General features: G+C 46.6%; 1 protein-coding gene across 1 annotated transcript in view; it reads right to left on the minus strand.

The window, feature by feature from the left end:
* Nucleotides 1-18702, minus strand: part of LOC132388053 (zinc finger protein 721-like) — an 87059-nt gene that overhangs the window by 2075 nt on the left and 66282 nt on the right. The window contains exon 3 of the mRNA XM_059960410.1: nt 1-985. This exon is cut by the window's left edge and continues 2075 nt beyond it. Coding sequence (XP_059816393.1) covers nt 1-985 — 985 coding nt within the window. The remainder of the gene's footprint in view (nt 986-18702) is intronic.

The raw sequence follows: 18702 nt of genomic DNA on the forward strand, positions 1-18702 counted from the left end.
ACTGAGTGAATCTCCTCCCGCAGTCCGAGCAGGTGAATGGCCTCTCTCCAGTGTGAACTCGCTGATGACTCAGTAGGTCGGAAGAATGAATGAATCTCTTCCCACATTCTGAGCAGGTGAATGGCTTCTCCCCAGTGTGAACTCGTTGATGACTCTGTAGGTGGGATGACTGAGTGAATCCCTTCCCACAGACAGAGCAGGTGAACGGCTTCTCCCCTGTGTGAACTCGCTGATGACTCAGTAGGTAAGATGAACGAGTGAATCCCTTCCCACATTCTGAGCAGGTGAACGGTCTCTCTCCAGTGTGAACTCGCAGATGAGTCTGAAGGCTGGATGACTGAGTGAATCCCTTCCCACAGTCCGAGCAGGTGAATGGCCTCTCCCCAGTGTGAATTCGTTGGTGTCTCTGTAGATGGGATGAGTGAGTGAATCCCTTCCCACACTCTGAGCAGGTGAACGGCTTCTCCCCAGTGTGAACTCGCTGATGACTCAGTACGTAAGATGAACGAGTGAATCCCTTCCCACATTCTGAGCAGGTGAACGGCTTCTCCCGAGTGTGAGCTCGCAGATGAGTCTGATGGCTGGCTGACTGTGTGAATCCCTTCCCACATTCTGAGCAGGTGAATGGCTTCTCCCCAGTGTGAACTCGCTGATGAATCACTAGATGGGATATCTGTCTGAATCCCTTTCCACATTCTGAGCAGGTGAACGGCTTTTCCCCGGTGTGAACTCGCTGATGACTCTGTAGGTTGGATAACTGAGTGAATCTCTTTCCGCAGTCCGAGCAGGTGAATGGCCTCTCCCCAGTGTGAACACGCTGATGACTCAGTAGGGTGGATGAGTGAGTGAATCCCTTCCCACAGACCGAACAGATGAACGGCTTTTCCCCAGTGTGAATTCTCTGATGACTCAGTAGGCTGGAAGACCGAGTAAATCCCTTCCCACAGTCCGAGCAGGTGAACGGCCGCTCCCCGGTGTGAACTCGCTGGAGCGCCATTAGGTGAGATGACCGAGTAAATCCCTCCCCACAAATTCAGCAGATGACCGGCCTCTGCCCGGTGGAAACGGACTGTTCTGTCCACAGGTGGGATGACAGACTGAATCTCCTCTCACACAAAGAACAGGTAAATGTTCTTGCCCAGCGTGAATTTGCTGATGTAACTTCAATTGAGGTGACCGAGTGAATCTACTCCCACTGTCTGAGCAGGTGAACGGCCTTTCTCCTGTGTAAAATGACGGGCGTGCCAGTTGGTCAGATGACCTAGTTGAAGCCTCCCCACAGTCTGAGCAGGAAGGACGGTCAACTTCACTTTATAAATATCTAGATCGAGACAGCAAAATTGGCGTGCCGTGTTTGAGATTCCTGGAGACAAATTCCTTCTCGCTTTTAACCTGAAAAAAGATTTACAAAATCCATCAATGGGTGTAGAACAATATTTCAGATGAGATCACTTTAGTTTCCAAGGTATGATCTGACATCACACTGTTACAGTGAGGTTCAACCCAAGTTGGACAGAGAAATCATCTCCTGACTGGGCACAGTGCTGGTATCTGGAATGACCATCAAACTGTCTGATGTCCTTCCTGTCTCGATAAGAATGGGGCATTTCTGCCATCTCCAATTCGTGACGTGGCTCAGTTTGACTCTCTCAGTTGGTATTAACCCCATTTCCCACTGAGCTGCATGGGTTCCTGGCGCCACAGTAACTGAAATTCTCTCCCGGTATTAGACTTTGTTGACATGCAGCTGGGATTTTCTTTTACCTGCTGTCAATTTAAAGTTCCAACAGTTTTAAAGCTTTCTGAAGATTCCCTGCCCGGATGAATGGTTGGTCCGCACAGCTGATAAAATGATTTAGAAGAATAATAGCATTATTTCATGTTCTTGTCACAGAATCATAGAAAGGTACAACACAGAAACAGGCCCTTTGTTCCATCTAGTTTGTGATGATCTACTTAAGCTGTCTGTTCCCATACCCCTACCATCCAGGTACCTATACAATCCTCTTATATTTTGAAGTTGAGCACGCATGCACCAGTTAGGTTGTCTGCTCATTCCACACCTGGATGATCGATGTTTAAAGAAGTATCCCCTCATATTCGCCTTAATGTTTCACCTTTCACTCTTAATCCATGGCCTCTGGTTATCGTTCCACCCAATCTCAGTTGGAAAAGCCATTTTTGAAAAATGAAAAAGCTTCCATTTACCCCATGTATAACCCTCATAATTTTGGTACACCTCCATCAAATCTTCTCACAATTCTTCTACATTCCAAGGAATAAAGTCCTGACCTGTTCAATCATTCCTAATAACCCAAGTCTTCTCGACCTGGCAACATCCTTGTGAATTTTCTCTAAACTCTTTCAACCTCTTTTACATCTTTCATGTAGATACGTGAACAGAACTGCACACAGTACTCCAAATTAGGGCTCACCAATGTCTTCTTCAAGTCAACATAACATCCATTTATTGTTTTCAGTTCTTTGGTTTATGAAGGCCAATGGGCTGATTTTTTTTATCCCATCACTATCTAACAGTGATACCAGTTTCAGTGAATTAAGAACTTGTATTCCCAGGTCCCTTTCTTCTACAAAACTCCTCCGTGCCTGACCAGTCACTGTGAGAGACCTCCATTGGTAGATCATACCAAAATGCAAAACCTCACACTTGTCTACAGTAAATACCTTTTTCCATTACTTAATCCATTTTCCCAGCCGGTCCAGATCGCACTGCAAGCCATGATAGTCTTTCTCACTGTCCACTACACCACTAGTCTTGGTGTCATCTACAAATCTACTGATCCGGTTAAACACACCATTATCCAGATTCTTGATATAGATGACAAACAACATCAGATCCAGCACTGATCCCTATGGCTCACCACTAGTCCCTGGCCACCGATCAGTGAGGCAACCATCTGCTACCACACTCGGGCTTCTCCCAAAGACAGTGTCTCATCCAATTTACTATCTCGTCTTGAATGCTGAGTGACCGAACCTTCTTGATCAAACTCCCATATGAGACTTTGTGAAGTGCCTTCCTAACGTCCATGTAGACAACACCCACTGCCTTGCCTTCATCTACATTCCCGATTACTTCCTCGAGAGACTCTATAAGATTGGCTAGACATGACCTACCATGCACAAAGCCATGCTGTCTATCTTTAATCAGCCCAAATCTGTCCAAATACCTTTATCTGGTTCCTGCATATACATTTCTATAACTTTCCCATTACTGATGTCAAGCTCACCAATGTACAATTTCATAGATAATTTTTAGCGTCTTTCCTGAACAGCAGAAGAACATTAGCTGTCCTCCAATCCTCCAGTAGCACACCTGTCACTAAGGATTATTTAAATATCTGTGCTTGGGCCGCGACAATTTCTGCACTTGTCTTCCGCACGGTCACAGGGAACAACTTGTCAGGCCCTGGGGATTGATCCACACTAATTTAGACAATAGACAATAGGTGCAGAAGTAGATCATTCGGCCCCTCGAGTCTGCACCGCCATTCTGAGATCATGGCTGATCATTCACTATCAATACCCAGTCCCTGCCTTGTCCCCATATTGCTTGATTCCCCTATCCATCAGATATCTATCTAGCTCCTTCTTGAAAGCATCCAGAGAATTGGCCTCCACCGTCTTCCGAGGTAGTGCATTCCACACCTGCACAACTCTCTGGGAGAAGAAGCTCTTCCTCAACTCTGTTTTAAATAACTGACCTCTTATTCTCAATCCATGCCCTCTGGTACTGGACTCTCCAAACATCTGGAACATATTTTCTGCCTCAATCCGATCAAATCCTTTAATTAGCTTAAACGTTTCAATCAGATCCCCTCTCAATCTCCTCAATTCCAGCGTGTACAAGCCCAATCTCTCCAATCTCTCTGCATAAGACAGCCCTGCCATCCCAGGAATCAACCTAGTGAATCTACGCTGCACTTCCTCAACTGCCAGAATATCCTTCCTTAAACCTGGAGACCAAAACTGTACACAATATTCCAGGTGTGGTCTCACCAGGGCCCTGTACAAATGCAAAAGGACATCATTGTTCTTGTATTCAATTCCCCTTGTAACAAAGGCCAACATTCCATTTGCCCTCTTCACTGCCTGTTGCACTTGCTCATTCACCTTCATTGACTGGTGAACTAGGACTCCTAGGTCTCTTTGCATTTCTCCCTTACCTAACTCTACACCGTTCAGACAATACTCTGCCCCCTTGTTCCTGCTTCCAAAGTGGATAACTTCACATTTATTCACATTGAATGACATCTGCCAAGTATCTGCCCACTCACTCAGCCTATCCAAGTCTCCCTGTATTCTCCTAACGTCCTCTTCGCATGTCACACTGCCAGCCAGTTTAGTATCGTCAGCAAACTTGCTGATATAGTTTTCAATGCCCTCATCTAAATCATTGACATAAATCGTAAAGAGCTGTGGTCCCAATACAGAGCCCTGTGGTACCCCACTAGTCACCTCCAGCCAGTCCGAGAAACACCAATTCACTGCTACCCTTTGCTTTCTATCTGCCAACCAGTTTTCTATCCATGTTGAAACCCTGCCCCCAATGCCATGAGCTCTGATTTTACTCACCAATCTCCTATGTGGCACCTTATCGAATGCCTTCTGAAAATCTAGGTATACAACATCCACTGGCTTACCCTCGTCTAACATCCTTGTTACACCCTCAAAAAACTCCAACAGATTAGTCATGCATGATTTGCCCTTGGTAAATCCATGCTGGCTCGGCCTAATCCTATTTCTGCCATCTAGATGTGCCACTATTTCGTCCTTAATAATGGACTCAAGCATCTTCCCCACGACTGACGTTAGGCTAACAGGGCGATAGTTCTCCGTTTTCTCCTTCCCTCCCTTCTTGAAAAAGTGGGATAACATTAGCCACTCTCCAACCTTCAGGAACTGATCTTGCAACTGAATTTGCCTTAAGACAGCAAACGCCTCCACCTCTGAAATCTGTACAGGGTCCATGAAGTTCATGCAGCTTTGCCTCACTTCTATAGACTCTGTGTCCATCTCCTGTGTAAATACGGATGCGAAAAAGCTCCCCCACATCTGTTTTGTCTCCTCATATGGATTACCATTCTGATCTTCCAGAGGAATAATTTTTTCCCTTGCAATCCTTTTGCTCATAACATTTCTGCAGAATCCATGAGGATTCTCCTTCACCTTGTCTGCTGGGGCAACCTCATGCCTTCTTTTATTTCTTTCATAAGAGTTCAATTGAATTTCATGTAGTTCATAAGTGCCTCATTTATTCCTCTTTGCCACTACATGGTCTGAACGTCCTTTTATTGATCTGGGAGAGGAAAGCCAAAGGGGTGATAGAGCTACATGCTGGGAGCTGGGGTATGTGGGGGTAAACTAAAGTTGCAGGGGAATGGGAGTCTGAATAACAGAACAGAGAGTGGACAGGTTGTGGAGACAGTTGTTGTTCAGTCCTCAGAGAAACTCAGGAATGAAAACGTTGAGCATGGTGCAGTGAATATGCTGAGCCCTGTATATTTCAATACAAGGAGCAGCGTAGGAAAGGTGGATGTGTTCAGGGCATGGATCAACACCTGGAATCAACACCAGGATCTGGCAACTGTGGACTGGGACAGGCTGCTTTATGGCAAAGGTGTGCTTGGTAAATGGGAGGCTTCAAAGTGAAATCTTGAAAGTACAAAGCGGGTATGTGCTTGTCAGAATAAATGGTAAAGATAGAAACTGTAGGGAAACTTGGATTTCAAGAGCACAAAATGAATGGAGTTGCATATCAGGGATAGGCAGGCAGTTTCTTCTGGAGCATAAAAGAAGCAAGAGAACACATAAGAAGTAAATCAGGATCTCTGAAAGAGGATGTCTAAAATGTGTGGGAGTCCCCACATTGATTGGGACTTCCAGACTGTTAAAGGTCTGGATGGGTTAGAGTTTGTGAAATGTGTTCAGCAAAGTTTTTTAAATCAATATATAGATATACCAACTAGGGAGGATGTAATATTAGATCTCCTATTAGGAAATGATCTAGGGCAGGTGACGGAAGTGTGTGTAGGGGAGCACTTCGTTTCCATTGTTCATAACGACATTACTTTCAACTTGATCATGGATAAAGATAGATCTGGTCCTCGGGATGAAGTTATAAACTGGAAAAAAAGCCAAATTTGAAGAAAAGAGAAAGGATCTAAAACGCGTAGATTGGGACAAGTTGTTCTCTGGCACGGATGTGATTGGTAAGTGGGAGACCTTCAAAGGAGAAATTTTGAGAGTGCAGATTTTTTTTGTTCCTGTTAGGGTTAAAGGCAAAATGAGTAACTATAAGGAACCTTGGTTCTCGAGAGATAGTGGAACTCTGATAAAGAAGAGGAGATATATGTATAACATGTATAGGCAACAGGGATGAAATAAGATACTTGAGGAGTATAAAAGAGAAGAAAATACTTAAGAAAGAAATCAGGAGGTTAAAAGAAGAAATGAGGTTGCTTTGGCAGTCAGGGTGAAGGATAATCCTAAGAGCTTCTACAGGTATGGTAAGAGCAAAGGGATAGTAAGGGATAAGATTGATCTCCTGAAGATCAGAGTCGTCGGCTATGTATGGAACCAATGGAAATGGGAGAGATATTAAATGTGTTTTTTTTTTTGCATCTGCATTTCTTAAGGAAACTGTATTGGAGTCTATGGAAACAAGGCAAACAAGTAGGAAGGTCATGGAACATACAGATTGAAGAGGAGGAGGTGCTTGCTTTCTTGAGGCAAATCAGAGTAGATAAATCCCCTGGACCTGACAGGTTATTCACTCGGACTTTAAAGGAGACTGGTGTTGAAATTGCAGGGGCCCTGGGTGAAATATTTATAATGTCGATATCCACGGGTCAGGTCCCGGAGGATAGCTTTTGTAGTTCCGTTGTTTAAAAGTGGGTCAAAAAGTAAGCAGGGAAATTATAGGCCGGTAAGTTTGACATCAGTAGTAGGTAAATTATTGGAAGGAATACTAGGAGATAGAGTCCACAAGTATTTGGATAGACAGGGACTTATTAGAAAATGTCAGCATGGCTTTGTGCTTGGTAGGTCATGTTTAACCAAACTATTAGCCTTTTTCGAGGAAGTTACCAGGAAAGTGGATGAAGGGAAGGCAGTGGATGTTGAATACATGGACTTCAGTCAGGCTTTTGACAAGGTCCCGCATGGGAGTTTAGTTAGGAAGATTCATTCGCTCGGTATACATGGAGAGGTAGTAAATTGGATTAGACATTGGCTCAATGGAAGAAGCCAGAGAGTGGTAGTGGAGGATTGCTATGCTGAATGGAGGCCTGTGATTAGTAGTGTGCCACAGGGATCAGTGCTGGGTCCATTATTATTTGCCATCTATATCAATGATCTGGATGCTAATGTGGCAAATTGGATCTGCAAATTTGCTGATGATACAAAGATTGGAGGTGTAGTGGACAGCGAGGAAGGTTTTCAAAGCTTGCAGAGGGATCTGAACCAGCTGGAAAAATGGCAGATGGAGTTTAATACAGACAAGTGTGAGGTATTGCACTTCGGAAGGTCAAACCAAGGTAGAACATACAAGGTAAATGGTAGGACACTGAGGAGTGCAGTAGCACAGAGGGATCTGGAAGTATAGATTCATAATTCCCTAAAAGTTGTGTCACCAGTAGATAAGGTTGTAAATAGAGCTTCTGGTACATTGGCCTTTATGAATCAAAGTATTATAAGAGTTGGAATGTAATGGTGAGGTTGTATACGGCATTGGTGAGGCAGAATTTGGAGTATTGTGTGCAGTTTTGGTCACCTAATTACAGGAAAGATATTAATAAGGTTGAAAGAGTGCAGAAAACTTTTACAAGGATGTTGCCGGGACTTGAGAAACTGAGTTACAGAGAAAGGTTGAATAGTTTGGGACTTTATTCCCTGGAGCGTAGGAGAATGAGGGGTGATTTGATAGAGGAGTATAAAATTATGATGGGTATAGATAGAGGGAATGCAAACAGGCTTTTTCCACTGATGTCAGGGAAGAAAAAAAAACAGAGCTCATGGTTAAAGGGTGAACGGGGAAAAGTTTAAAGGAAACATGGCGGGGGTGGGTGCTTCTTCACACAGAGAATGTTGGGAGTGTGGAATGAGCTGCCAGATTAAGTGGTGAATGCAGGTTCACTTTTAACAAGAAAATCTTGGACAGGTACATGGATGAGAAGGGTATGGAGGGATATTGTCCAGTTGCAGGTCAGTTGGACTAGGCAGAAAAATGATTCGGCACAGCCATGAAAGGCCAAAAGGCCTGTTTCTGTGCTGTAGTGTTCTTTGTTTCTACGGATCTAGCCATGCTGGAGTATCTTAAAAAGACCCTATCGTTTCCACCTCCATCAAGGCCATTGACAGCCCATTCCACGCACACCATTGCGTAAAAGAAACTACCCCTGACATCTCCTCTGTACCTACTTACAAGCTCCTTAAAACTATGCCCTCTCGTGCTAGCCATTGCAGCCCTGCGAAAAAGCCGCTAACTATCCACTCGATCAATGCTTCTCATTATCTTGTATACCTCTATTAGGTCACCTCTCCTCCTCGGTCGCTCCAAAGAGAAAAGGCTGAGTTCACTCAAACAATTCTCATAAGGCCTGCTCTCCAATCCAGGCAACATCCTTGTAAACCTCCTCTGCACCATTTCTATGGTTTCCACATCCTTCTTGTAGTGAGGCGACCAGAATTGAAAACAGTACTCCAAGTGGGGTCTGACCAGGGTCCTATATAGCTGCAACATTAACACTCGGCTTTTAAACTGAATCTTATGACTGATGAAAGCTAATGTGTTGTATGTCTTCTTAACCACAGAGTCAACCTGTGTAACTGCTCTGAGTGCCTTATGGACTCGGATCCCAGGATCCTGCTGATCCTCATATACAAAGACCATTACCGAGGATCTGGAACCCAGAAAGATCCCAGTTACAAACGGTACTTGGCATTTCAGTATTGTTGATGTATGGGATGAGGTGGAGAGCGCAGGGTGTGACGAGAGGGAGGGAGAGAGGGAGGAAGGGAGAGAGGAACAGGGGTGTGTTGAGAGAGAGAGAGAGAGCGAAGACGGGGAACGCTTTGGATGAGCGGTGCATTTAGAGGGTGAGAGAGAGCGGTAGACAGTGTGGGATACGGGTGCCAGCAGGAAGATTGTTTGGGAGAGCAAGGGGGAGAGTGTGGGACATTGGGAGAGAGATAGCGAGGGAGAGGGTTAGAAATGGAGGTTACAGAGAGGGAGAGGTGAGTGAGTGAGAGAGACGAGTTTGAGTGAGGTGACAGCGTGCATGAGAGAGGAGGACATGGAGAGGGGAAGACAGACGGTGACTGAGATTGGGAGTGGGATGACAGGTGAAAGGGGTAGGGACAGGGATTGTGGTATGGGAGAGAGAATGGAAGAGTAAGATAAACAGATAGATAGAGGGGAGAGAGTGTGAGAGAAATTAAAAGAGGCATGAGATAGTGAAGAGATGAAGAGAGAAGAGAGTGGAGTACGATTTGTGATTAGAGGAGTAGAGACAGTGGTGAGAGTAGAAAGCGAGGAAAGGAGTGACAGAGAGTGGGAGACTGGTCGAATAGGGTGTAACAGAGGGATAGAGAAGCGGGAGAGGGAGAAAGGCGATGAGGAGCCAAGGATGATTGAGAGGGGTGATGATAAGGAAGGGGTGAGGGAGAGGCAAGACGGTGCGGACGAGAGGGAGAAAGAAGTAAGGGCTGGGGTAGAGGGCTGCATAATGAAGAGGGACTGGGAGGAGGGAGTGGTGAGGGAGATGTGGTAAGTAGCTAGGGATGAGAGAGAAAGCCGAGGAGATAGTGTGTCTGATTAGAATTATTAGACTAAATATTTATTCAGTCCCTAGTTGCAGGGTCGTTAATCACGTATGTTCACAAGTCTCCGAACCAATCCACCGAGCGATTTCATTTCCACGCCGGGAGTTTGACCGCGTACGGTTCGGGTCTCCATTTCCGACAGCGGGGAGTTTGACCGCATACGGTTCAGGTCTCCATTTCGGACAGAAGGGAGTTTGACCGCGTACCGTTCGGGTCTCCATTTCGGACAGCAGGGAGTCTGACCTCGTACCGTTCGGGTCTCCATTTCTGACAGCAGGGAGTCTGACCGCGTACCGTTCGGGTCTCCATTTCTGACAGCAGGGAGTCTGACCGCGTACCGTTCGGGTCTCCATTTCTGACAGCAGGGAGTCTGACCACGTACGGTTCCGGTCTCCATTTCTGACAGCAGGGAGTCTGACCACGTACGGTTCCGGTCTCCATTTCTGACAGCGGGGAGTTTGATCGCGTACCGTTCCGGTCTCCATTTCTGACAGCAGGGAGTCTGACCGCGTACGGTTCCGGTCTCCATTTCTGACAGTGGGGAGTTTGACCGCGTACCGTTCGGGTCTCCATTTCGGACAGCAGGGAGTCTGACCGCGTACCGTTCGGGTCTCCATTTCTGACAGCGGGGAGTCTGACCGCGTACCGTTCGGGTCTCCATTTCTGACAGCAGGGAGTCTGACCACGTACGGTTCCGGTCTCCATTTCTGACAGCGGTGAGTCTGACCACGTACGGTTCCGGTCTCCATTTCTGACAGCAGGGAGTCTGACCACGTACGGTTCCGGTCTCCATTTCTGACAGCGGGGAGTTTGACCGCGTACCGTTCCGGTCTCCATTTCTGACAGCAGGGAGTCTGACCGCGTACGGTTCGGGTCTCCATTTCGGACAGCAGGGAGTCTGACCGCGTACCGTTCGGGTCTCCATTTCTGACAGCGGGGAGTTTGACCACGTACGGTTCCGGTCTCCATTTCTGACAGCGGGGAGTCTGACCGCGTACGGTTCCGGTCTCCATTTCTGACAGCGGGGAGTTTGACCACATACGGTTCGGGTCTCCATTTCCGACAGTGGGGAGTTTAACCACATAAGGGGACCTACTGTAAGTCGCAGCACGATGTCAACCGCAGCTAATACCGGGGTGTTTCCTGTTCAGATGACGTGAGGAAGGGGTTGATCTGGGTTTTTTGTAAATCGAGGGCTGGTTGCAGTGGGAACGGGTCGGGACCGAGCCGGACAGCGGGAGGCTCCGGGCTCTCCAGTCTTGCATCCCTGGTTTTAGTTTTGCACTGAGTCAGGATTGCGGGATCAGTTTGCTCTGGTTCCCCAAGCAGGGAGGGTGGACGTTGGTGAAGGGGGCCTGATTATGTATCGGTGTGGGGTGAATGGTCAGAATGCTGTGGGGCCACTGGTGGGACTGAGGGTGGTTGGGGTACTGTGAGTAATCGGAAGTAACATGACCTGGGTGGATGGGCAAGGGGTAAATTACGTTGTCAACCCGAGGTTGGATCTGGTCCAATGAATCAGGCAGCTCAGCTCGCATATCCTTTCAGGAGGCCACAATTCTCTCATCATCTTAATCACTGACTAATCTTCCTATTACAATTGAGTTTGTTACAGAGCCCCAGGGTCTGCAAACAGAGGGTGAGAGGTTGTTTCTCGAACTCGAGTCCCGAGCTTAGTGTCATTTCCTGGCGTCCTGCCCATTGCTACTCGTCATCTATGTCAATAACTTAGCTGAGAAAGTATAGGGTATGGGTAGAGAGTTTGCAGCAAGTTCAAACAATTACTCTTTTTGAAAGGCAGTCAGTATAAACACTCCCCTCTCTTTCCCTCTCCCCACTCAGAACTGACCAAAAGCTACTTCAGGAGATGCAAGATCTTGATCTGAGTAAACACTGTGAGTGAGAGGGACTGGTTTTAAACGGCTGTGCTGCTCGCAGCTTATTACCAGACCTGGAGAGATTGGAACTGGGTCTGACTGAGGCATAACTGTTACTTCTGGGCACATTCAGTCTCACTCCAACTATTTCCTACCTTCCTTTGTACAGGTATGAAATGTCTATAGTGTTTGAGTAAGTGAGACTCACCAAACGTCCTCCTGACTGAATCCTGGAATCTCCGATTCAGATGAGTCCTCTCCAGTTGATGCTCTCAATCCTCGGGCTGGTTCACTTGTTGCTGTTCCCTCGTCTTCATCTGTGGTTTGCTTCCAGTTGGGGTTTTCCTTCCATTAAACCTCTCACCTCAGGTCTGACTTTAACATGAAAGATAATGAAGCACATTAGCAATAAAAAGGAGAACCAAACATTTCTACTAAATGTTACTAATAACAAAACTGACTAATATTTAAACTTTGAAGGCAGATATAATGATCTCAGTGAACAATCTATTGTCCCTCACACGTCACAAAGTGATATGGGATAAGAAGGAGCCATCATTCAGTCATGTTACGACATAAGACACAGGAACAAAATTATTTGATTCGATCCATCTGGTCTGCCCCACCGCTCAAACATGGCTGAGATTTATTTTAACACCATATTCCTGCCTTCCTTCTGTAACCCTGAAGTGACTTAGCAATCATGAATATATTAATCTATGTTATAAATACACTCAAAGGCAGCCTCACCCTACCTCTGCGGCAACAAATTCTACATTTCAGACATCTTTTTGACATATGTTTTCTCATCTCAGTTTTAAAGGGAAGGATTTTTATTCTGAGGTTGTGCTGTAAGATTACAGACACTCCGACTAATGGAAACATCCTCTCCATGTCCACTGTATCCAGGCTTTTCAGCATTCGGTAGGTTTACTTAACTACCCTCACCCTGGCCACCAGCATCGACCCTCTGAGTACAGAGTACAGGTCCAGAAACATCAAGTGCTCCTCATATTTAAAGCTGATCATTCCTGAGATTATTCTTGTAAACCTTCTTAGCAATAACCGTACTGAACACATTTCCTGAAATAACAGACAAATTGGTACGAGGATAATTGACAGGGAAAAGTTGTGCTTTCTTTACTGTTCTCCTATCACAGAACGAGTCATTTCCATTCCCAGGTTAAATCAGGTCCATTTCGGAAAATATAAACCAGTCCAGAATGAATGTAATAAAAAGAAGCTGGAATTACCTGAAACGCTCAGCAGGTAAGGAACAACTGTGGGGAGAGGAACAAACTTTACCATTCAGGTAATAACGTTTCATCAGAATGACTTCAAACATTTACAGTTTTTAGTTAAGATCTCCAGCAACGCGAAATTCTGCCTGATTTCCATCGAGTGACAGACAGGTGACAGTGAGGGGGGGGGGCGGATTTCCAAACACAGTTTGAACACCAAAACTCACGAGTCTATTTCTTTTCTATTGTTGTAAACACGGATCAGCACATTCACTCATAGCCTCTCCCTGTGAGGATGGACTGGGAACCCATCATTTCCTCAGCAGCAGTCTTTGCTTCCAAAGGAACTCCAGAAAAGAAAAATCTGATCCCAGACCAGGAATACTCTCTCAACACCTCATAAGTCCAAGCAGCTCGATCCCCGGGTCCTTTTTCACCAAGATCAAAAACTGTGATATCCAGTTCCCAACCTCACAGGATCAAACAGCTGAACCTATCATTTAACAACCCTGAGAGTCTCACACATCGAACACCCCTCCCATCTGACAATCCAGGATTTCCCCACAACCAAAGTCCACCTGTTCGAAATTTCTGCTTTATTGCAGAAGGACGATCATCCAGCCCCATTTGTAGAAGCACAATCCAACGTCAAAGCTAAATCATCAACAGTTCCATTTGCCTGGAATGCTGATCACGGGATTATAGCCCAAGCACCAACTCTCCCAGTACTCTTTGCTGCCAGTAAAATGCCGCAGTGTGTTAGCCAGTCAGAGTTCAAATACCAGCACCTCCATACCAATGCACAACAGGACTGGTACCCGAAGGCCCTCCGGCATTCCAGCTAACAATAACCGACTCTGGAATTGACTCATTGAGGCCAAAGGTGCAAAAGAACACTTCAAAAGGAAGACAAGGGTTGGAGGAAAGATTGCTAAAGTATTACATTGAGGTGTGGGATACGGGGTGGACAGAATTTGACCCAGATGTTTGATGCATATCACTGATGCGGGCGGGGTGGGGGTTAGGAGACTGGACAGAGGTTGAACAAGATGGGCAGGGATGAGCAGATGGAACCAGGTGGGTGAAGGAATCAAGGGCGATTACTGATGGTCCTCCAGCAATACACAGATACTGAATTAATAGTATATACTACTGCATAAAATATTCTAAAATGACAAAGTTAGAGCAAACAATAAGAACTTTGTCAGATATACTTTGACGCTGAACATTTTTTATATCAACACACCATAGAAAATTCCCCATCCAGATACATCACGACTTTGCATGGTAACTCATCTGCCCGTGACTGTGAGGAACTGCAGAGACTTTTTAGATACAGATCAGCATATCACAGAAACCATTCTCTCCCCCCCCCCCCAGAGTTCCCAGTCCCTCGGTAAAGCAGGCAGTGAAATCAAAGATCCCCACAACCTGGGACGTTCTCTTTTGTCAGCCACCCCAGTCCGGGAGAAGGCACAACAGCCATAAAGCACAAGGACAAACGCGAGGAGCCTGCGGCACACAGCCTCACGTGACCTGTTGGCGGGAGTACCATTTCAATTCTGCGGAAATAGACAGCCTGGGCTCTTGGTTTGGATCATTCAATGCAGATTAAGTGGAATCGACACATTTTTGACGAGCCCATATAACTGGGTACTAAATGAGTAATTGGCCCTCAGTTCGGGGCTCACGGCCAACATCAGATCTCCCGCTCGGGATCGGTCTCAATACTCACCGATGGGAAAGTGATATCTTCGGCCCGCAGAGAGTGATCCCGACCCCGGCTCCTCCCAATGGCTACACATTTTAATTCCATGTCCCATTCCCATTCTGATATGTCTGTCTATGGCCTCCTCTGCTGTACAGATGAATTCACACTCATGTTGGAGGAACAACACCTTATATACCGGCTGGGTAGCCTCCAACCTGATGGCATGAACTTTGATTTCTCTAACTTCCGTTAATGCCCCTCCTCCTCTTCTTACCACATCACTGACATACTTAGTTGTTTGTTCTTTTTTTCTCTCTCTGCCCATCGCCCTGCCTGTTCCCCATCTCCTTCTGGTCCTCCCCCTCCTCCTTTATTTCTCCTGAGCCCTCCCGTCCCATGATCCTTTCCCTTCTCCAGCTCTGTATCACTTTCGCCAATCACCTTTCCAGCTCTTGGCTTCATCCCATCCCCTCCGGCCTTCTATCATTTCGCATTCTTGCCTCCCCTCACTACTTTCAAATCTATTAGTATCCCTCCTTTCAATTAGTCTTGATGAAGGCTCTCTGCCCGAAACGTCGACAGTGCTTCTCCTTATAGATGTTACCTGGCCTGCTGTGTTCCACCAGCATTTTGTGTGTATTGTTTGAATTTCTAACATCTGCAGATTACCTCGTGTTTGCTTTTGGGAATGTTGAATTTGGTTCCTCAATCAAATAGTTGACTCAATTTGGGGACTACTGGGCTCCAAGCACCGGTCTCTACAACACCCAATCGGACATCCCTCAGTGAACAAATCTGTAATTGTCCCTCACACGTAATAAAACCTGATCTGGAAAGAGTCATCATCCAGTCATGGAAAGACATTAGGAAATTCGGTCCATCGAGTCTGCTCCACCACTCAAACATGACTGATATTTATTTCAACACCATATTCCCACCTTTTCCATTTCGTAAAGTTTAAGCTAAGATTGTAATGGCTGCCTTTACCATTCCTTGTGCTACATTCAACAAATTCTCTGGTATTTCCTGTTAACAACAAAAGATTTCAGAAATAGCTCAGTAAGGCAAAATACTTCACAATGAAGACAACGGTAGGAGAAAGATTGTTGATGAATAATCATAGGTGAGATACAGACTGGACAGAGGTTGAACAAGATGATTGATATATATTCGTGAGTTGATGGGATACAGGTCGGGCAGAGGTTGAACAAGATGGTTGATATTTCTCATTGATATGGTGGGATACAGACCGGACAGAGTTTGTACAAGATGGTTGATATACATCTTTGAGGTGGTGGAATACAGGCTGGACAGAGATTGAACAAGATGGTTAATATTTCTCATTGAGGTGGTGGGACAGATGCTGGACAGAGGTTGACCCAGATTGGCAGGGGATGAGCAAATGGAGTCAGATGGGAGAATGGGATGAAGGGCGATCTCTGATGTTCCTCCCGCAATACACAGACCCTTAAATAACAGTACGCACTAGTAGATAACAGATTCTAATATAATAAAACCAGAACAAACAATAACAACTTTGGTATATGCCCCTTTCTACTCTACACACTTTATCAATGCACCGCAGAAAGTATCCCATCCCGATAATTCACATCTTCATACGGCTACTGCTCTTCCTTTAACTGAATAAAATAGCGGAGAACTGTGGACACAGCTGAGCACATCATAGAAACCAACCTCCCCTCCATGGACTCTGTCTACACTTCCCACTGCCTCTGTAAAGCAAACACCATAATCAAAGATCCGTATAACCCATTCTCATTTCTAATGCCCCATCGGGGCGAAGATAAAATAAAACAGAAACATGCCACCGGGCTCAAGGACGGTGTCCATTCTGCTGTTAGAAGCGAACAGCGTGAAGAGTGGACTCCTGACCTCAGTCTAAATCGATGTGACCTTGCACCACATATCTAACTGCACTGCACTACACTCCACAAATGGGAGTGTACACATTTCAGAGAAACTCAGACAAATGAAAAAAAATACTTAATTCTCGCATTAATAGGGCCAGATATCGGAAAACGCTGTCAGCGTTTTGACAAGTCGTAGCAATGGAAAGAAGATGGAAATAAACTTTCCAGCCCCCCGGGAGGACATGAGCGATCTGGATCTCACTGTCCTGTCTGAACGGGGGAAAGAAGAATTTCTCATACACGTGGAGCAGTGTCCCGAGAGTGCGATTACTCTGTTTAACCCGCGAGTCTGCAAGAACACAACAGGCCGAACGGCCGCTTCCAGTATGCTGGAAATTTGTAAAACAATTATCGACCCCAGGAGTCGATCCAGGTGAAGTTTGGATCCGATACCGAGTCGGGTGATGGAGGTAAAGTTCCCCAGGTACATCTTAATGGATGGGCTCAATCTCGGCATCACCACCTCATCCCGCTCCTGGGACCAGAACACCAGGGGCTGAGCGGCGGCTCATCTCAGGCGGTTCGGTGTGAAGGTCCCCTAACCCGGACCGACCACGACAGGTTGTGTCCAGGAAGCGGGACGAGGCCGCCAGTTCGAGGAAGTTGACGGGACTTTCTGCCCAACATGATGTTCCCCTCCCCCGGGATCGGCTTCAGTACTCACCGATGGGAAATTGTCGGTCGCGTTCACCCCTAGTGACCGGCCTCAATACTGACCGATGAGAACGTGATCAATTTGTCCCGGAGAGTGCGATCGGACCACCCGCACCCAGCAGACGATCAGCTTCAACAGAGAACTGAACGTAAACCCCGCCCATCCGGAGTCTGTGAGAGCGGGGGCGGGGCCTCGGAAGCGAAAACCTGAGATGCTGCAGATCTGCGTTCGAGAACCTGGATCACGTGACGGGTGGAGGGTCTCCCACCTGAACCGGTGATCCAGCTCCTCGCCTCTCACACGCTGTCCAACCTACCTGCCGCATGTTACACCAACTACATTTTTGATTTTTCCTGCTGTATCTTCCCATCCCCATCTCTCCACCTCCCAGTTCTCAGCGTTACGGGTTGGATTCATATCCCGGTCCAATCCACAAATCCCAGCCGATTTGTGCAGGTTTCATTGAAGTCGCTTTTATGTTTATAAACACTAACTCCTACTCACATTCCTCCGGAGCCTCACTGAACAGGAACACGGAAACACCAATTGAGAAACAGCAGCACCAAAACCGTCTGCAAGATGGCGGCTACTCTCCCATCTCAGCCACGTATTTCTATCCAATCCTTACTTCCTCGATCCCGTTCGGTCTCCACGCATCTGCCGGCCTCTGTCACTATTTCCACCTTCCCACCTCCCCCTCACCTGGATCCACCTCTCACACCCCAGTTCCAGCCCCGTCACCACCCCTCTCCTCTTTTCTCTGACTATTTCCCGTCCACTCTCAGTCCAGAGGGATGGTCTCGGCCCGAAATGTTGACAGTCCATTTCCCTCCACAGATGCTGCTCAACCCACTGAGTTCCTCCGGCAGTTTTTTCTTTGGTCTGTATAACCCGTGTTAGTATGAGGAGCGGGATTTCTGTAGGTGCTGGGGTCAAAGAAACACGCACAACACGCTGAAGGAACTCAGCAGGTTGGGCAGCATCCGTGGAAACGAGCAGTCAACGTTTCGGGCCGAGACCCTTCGGCAGGACTGAGAGGGAGGGGGCAGGGGCCCTATAAAGAAGGTGGGGGTAGGGTGGGAAGGAGAAGGCTGGTAGGTGCCAGGTGAAAAAATAGGAAAGGGAAAGATCAGTTGGTAGGGATGGGGAAGCAGAGAGGTGATAGGCAGGAAAGGTAATGAAGGTAAAGCACTATGTGTTGTAGAAGAAGGCAGAACGATGAGAGAGGTGATAGGCAGCTAGAGGAGGAGGCAGAGTGAAACTGGGATGGAGCCACATGCAAAAATGTTATTCCCTATTCCCAGCTCCTCAGTTTCCGCTGCCTCTGCTCCCAGGATGAGGCTTTCCATTCCAGGACATCTCAAATGTCCTCTTTATTTAAGAATCGTGGTTTCCCTTCTGCCGTCATCAATGATGCTCTCACCCGCATCTCCTCCATTTC

The sequence above is a fragment of the Hypanus sabinus genome, unplaced genomic scaffold (genome assembly GCF_030144855.1).
Source record: "Hypanus sabinus isolate sHypSab1 unplaced genomic scaffold, sHypSab1.hap1 scaffold_259, whole genome shotgun sequence".
Lineage (NCBI taxonomy): Eukaryota > Metazoa > Chordata > Chondrichthyes > Myliobatiformes > Dasyatidae > Hypanus > Hypanus sabinus.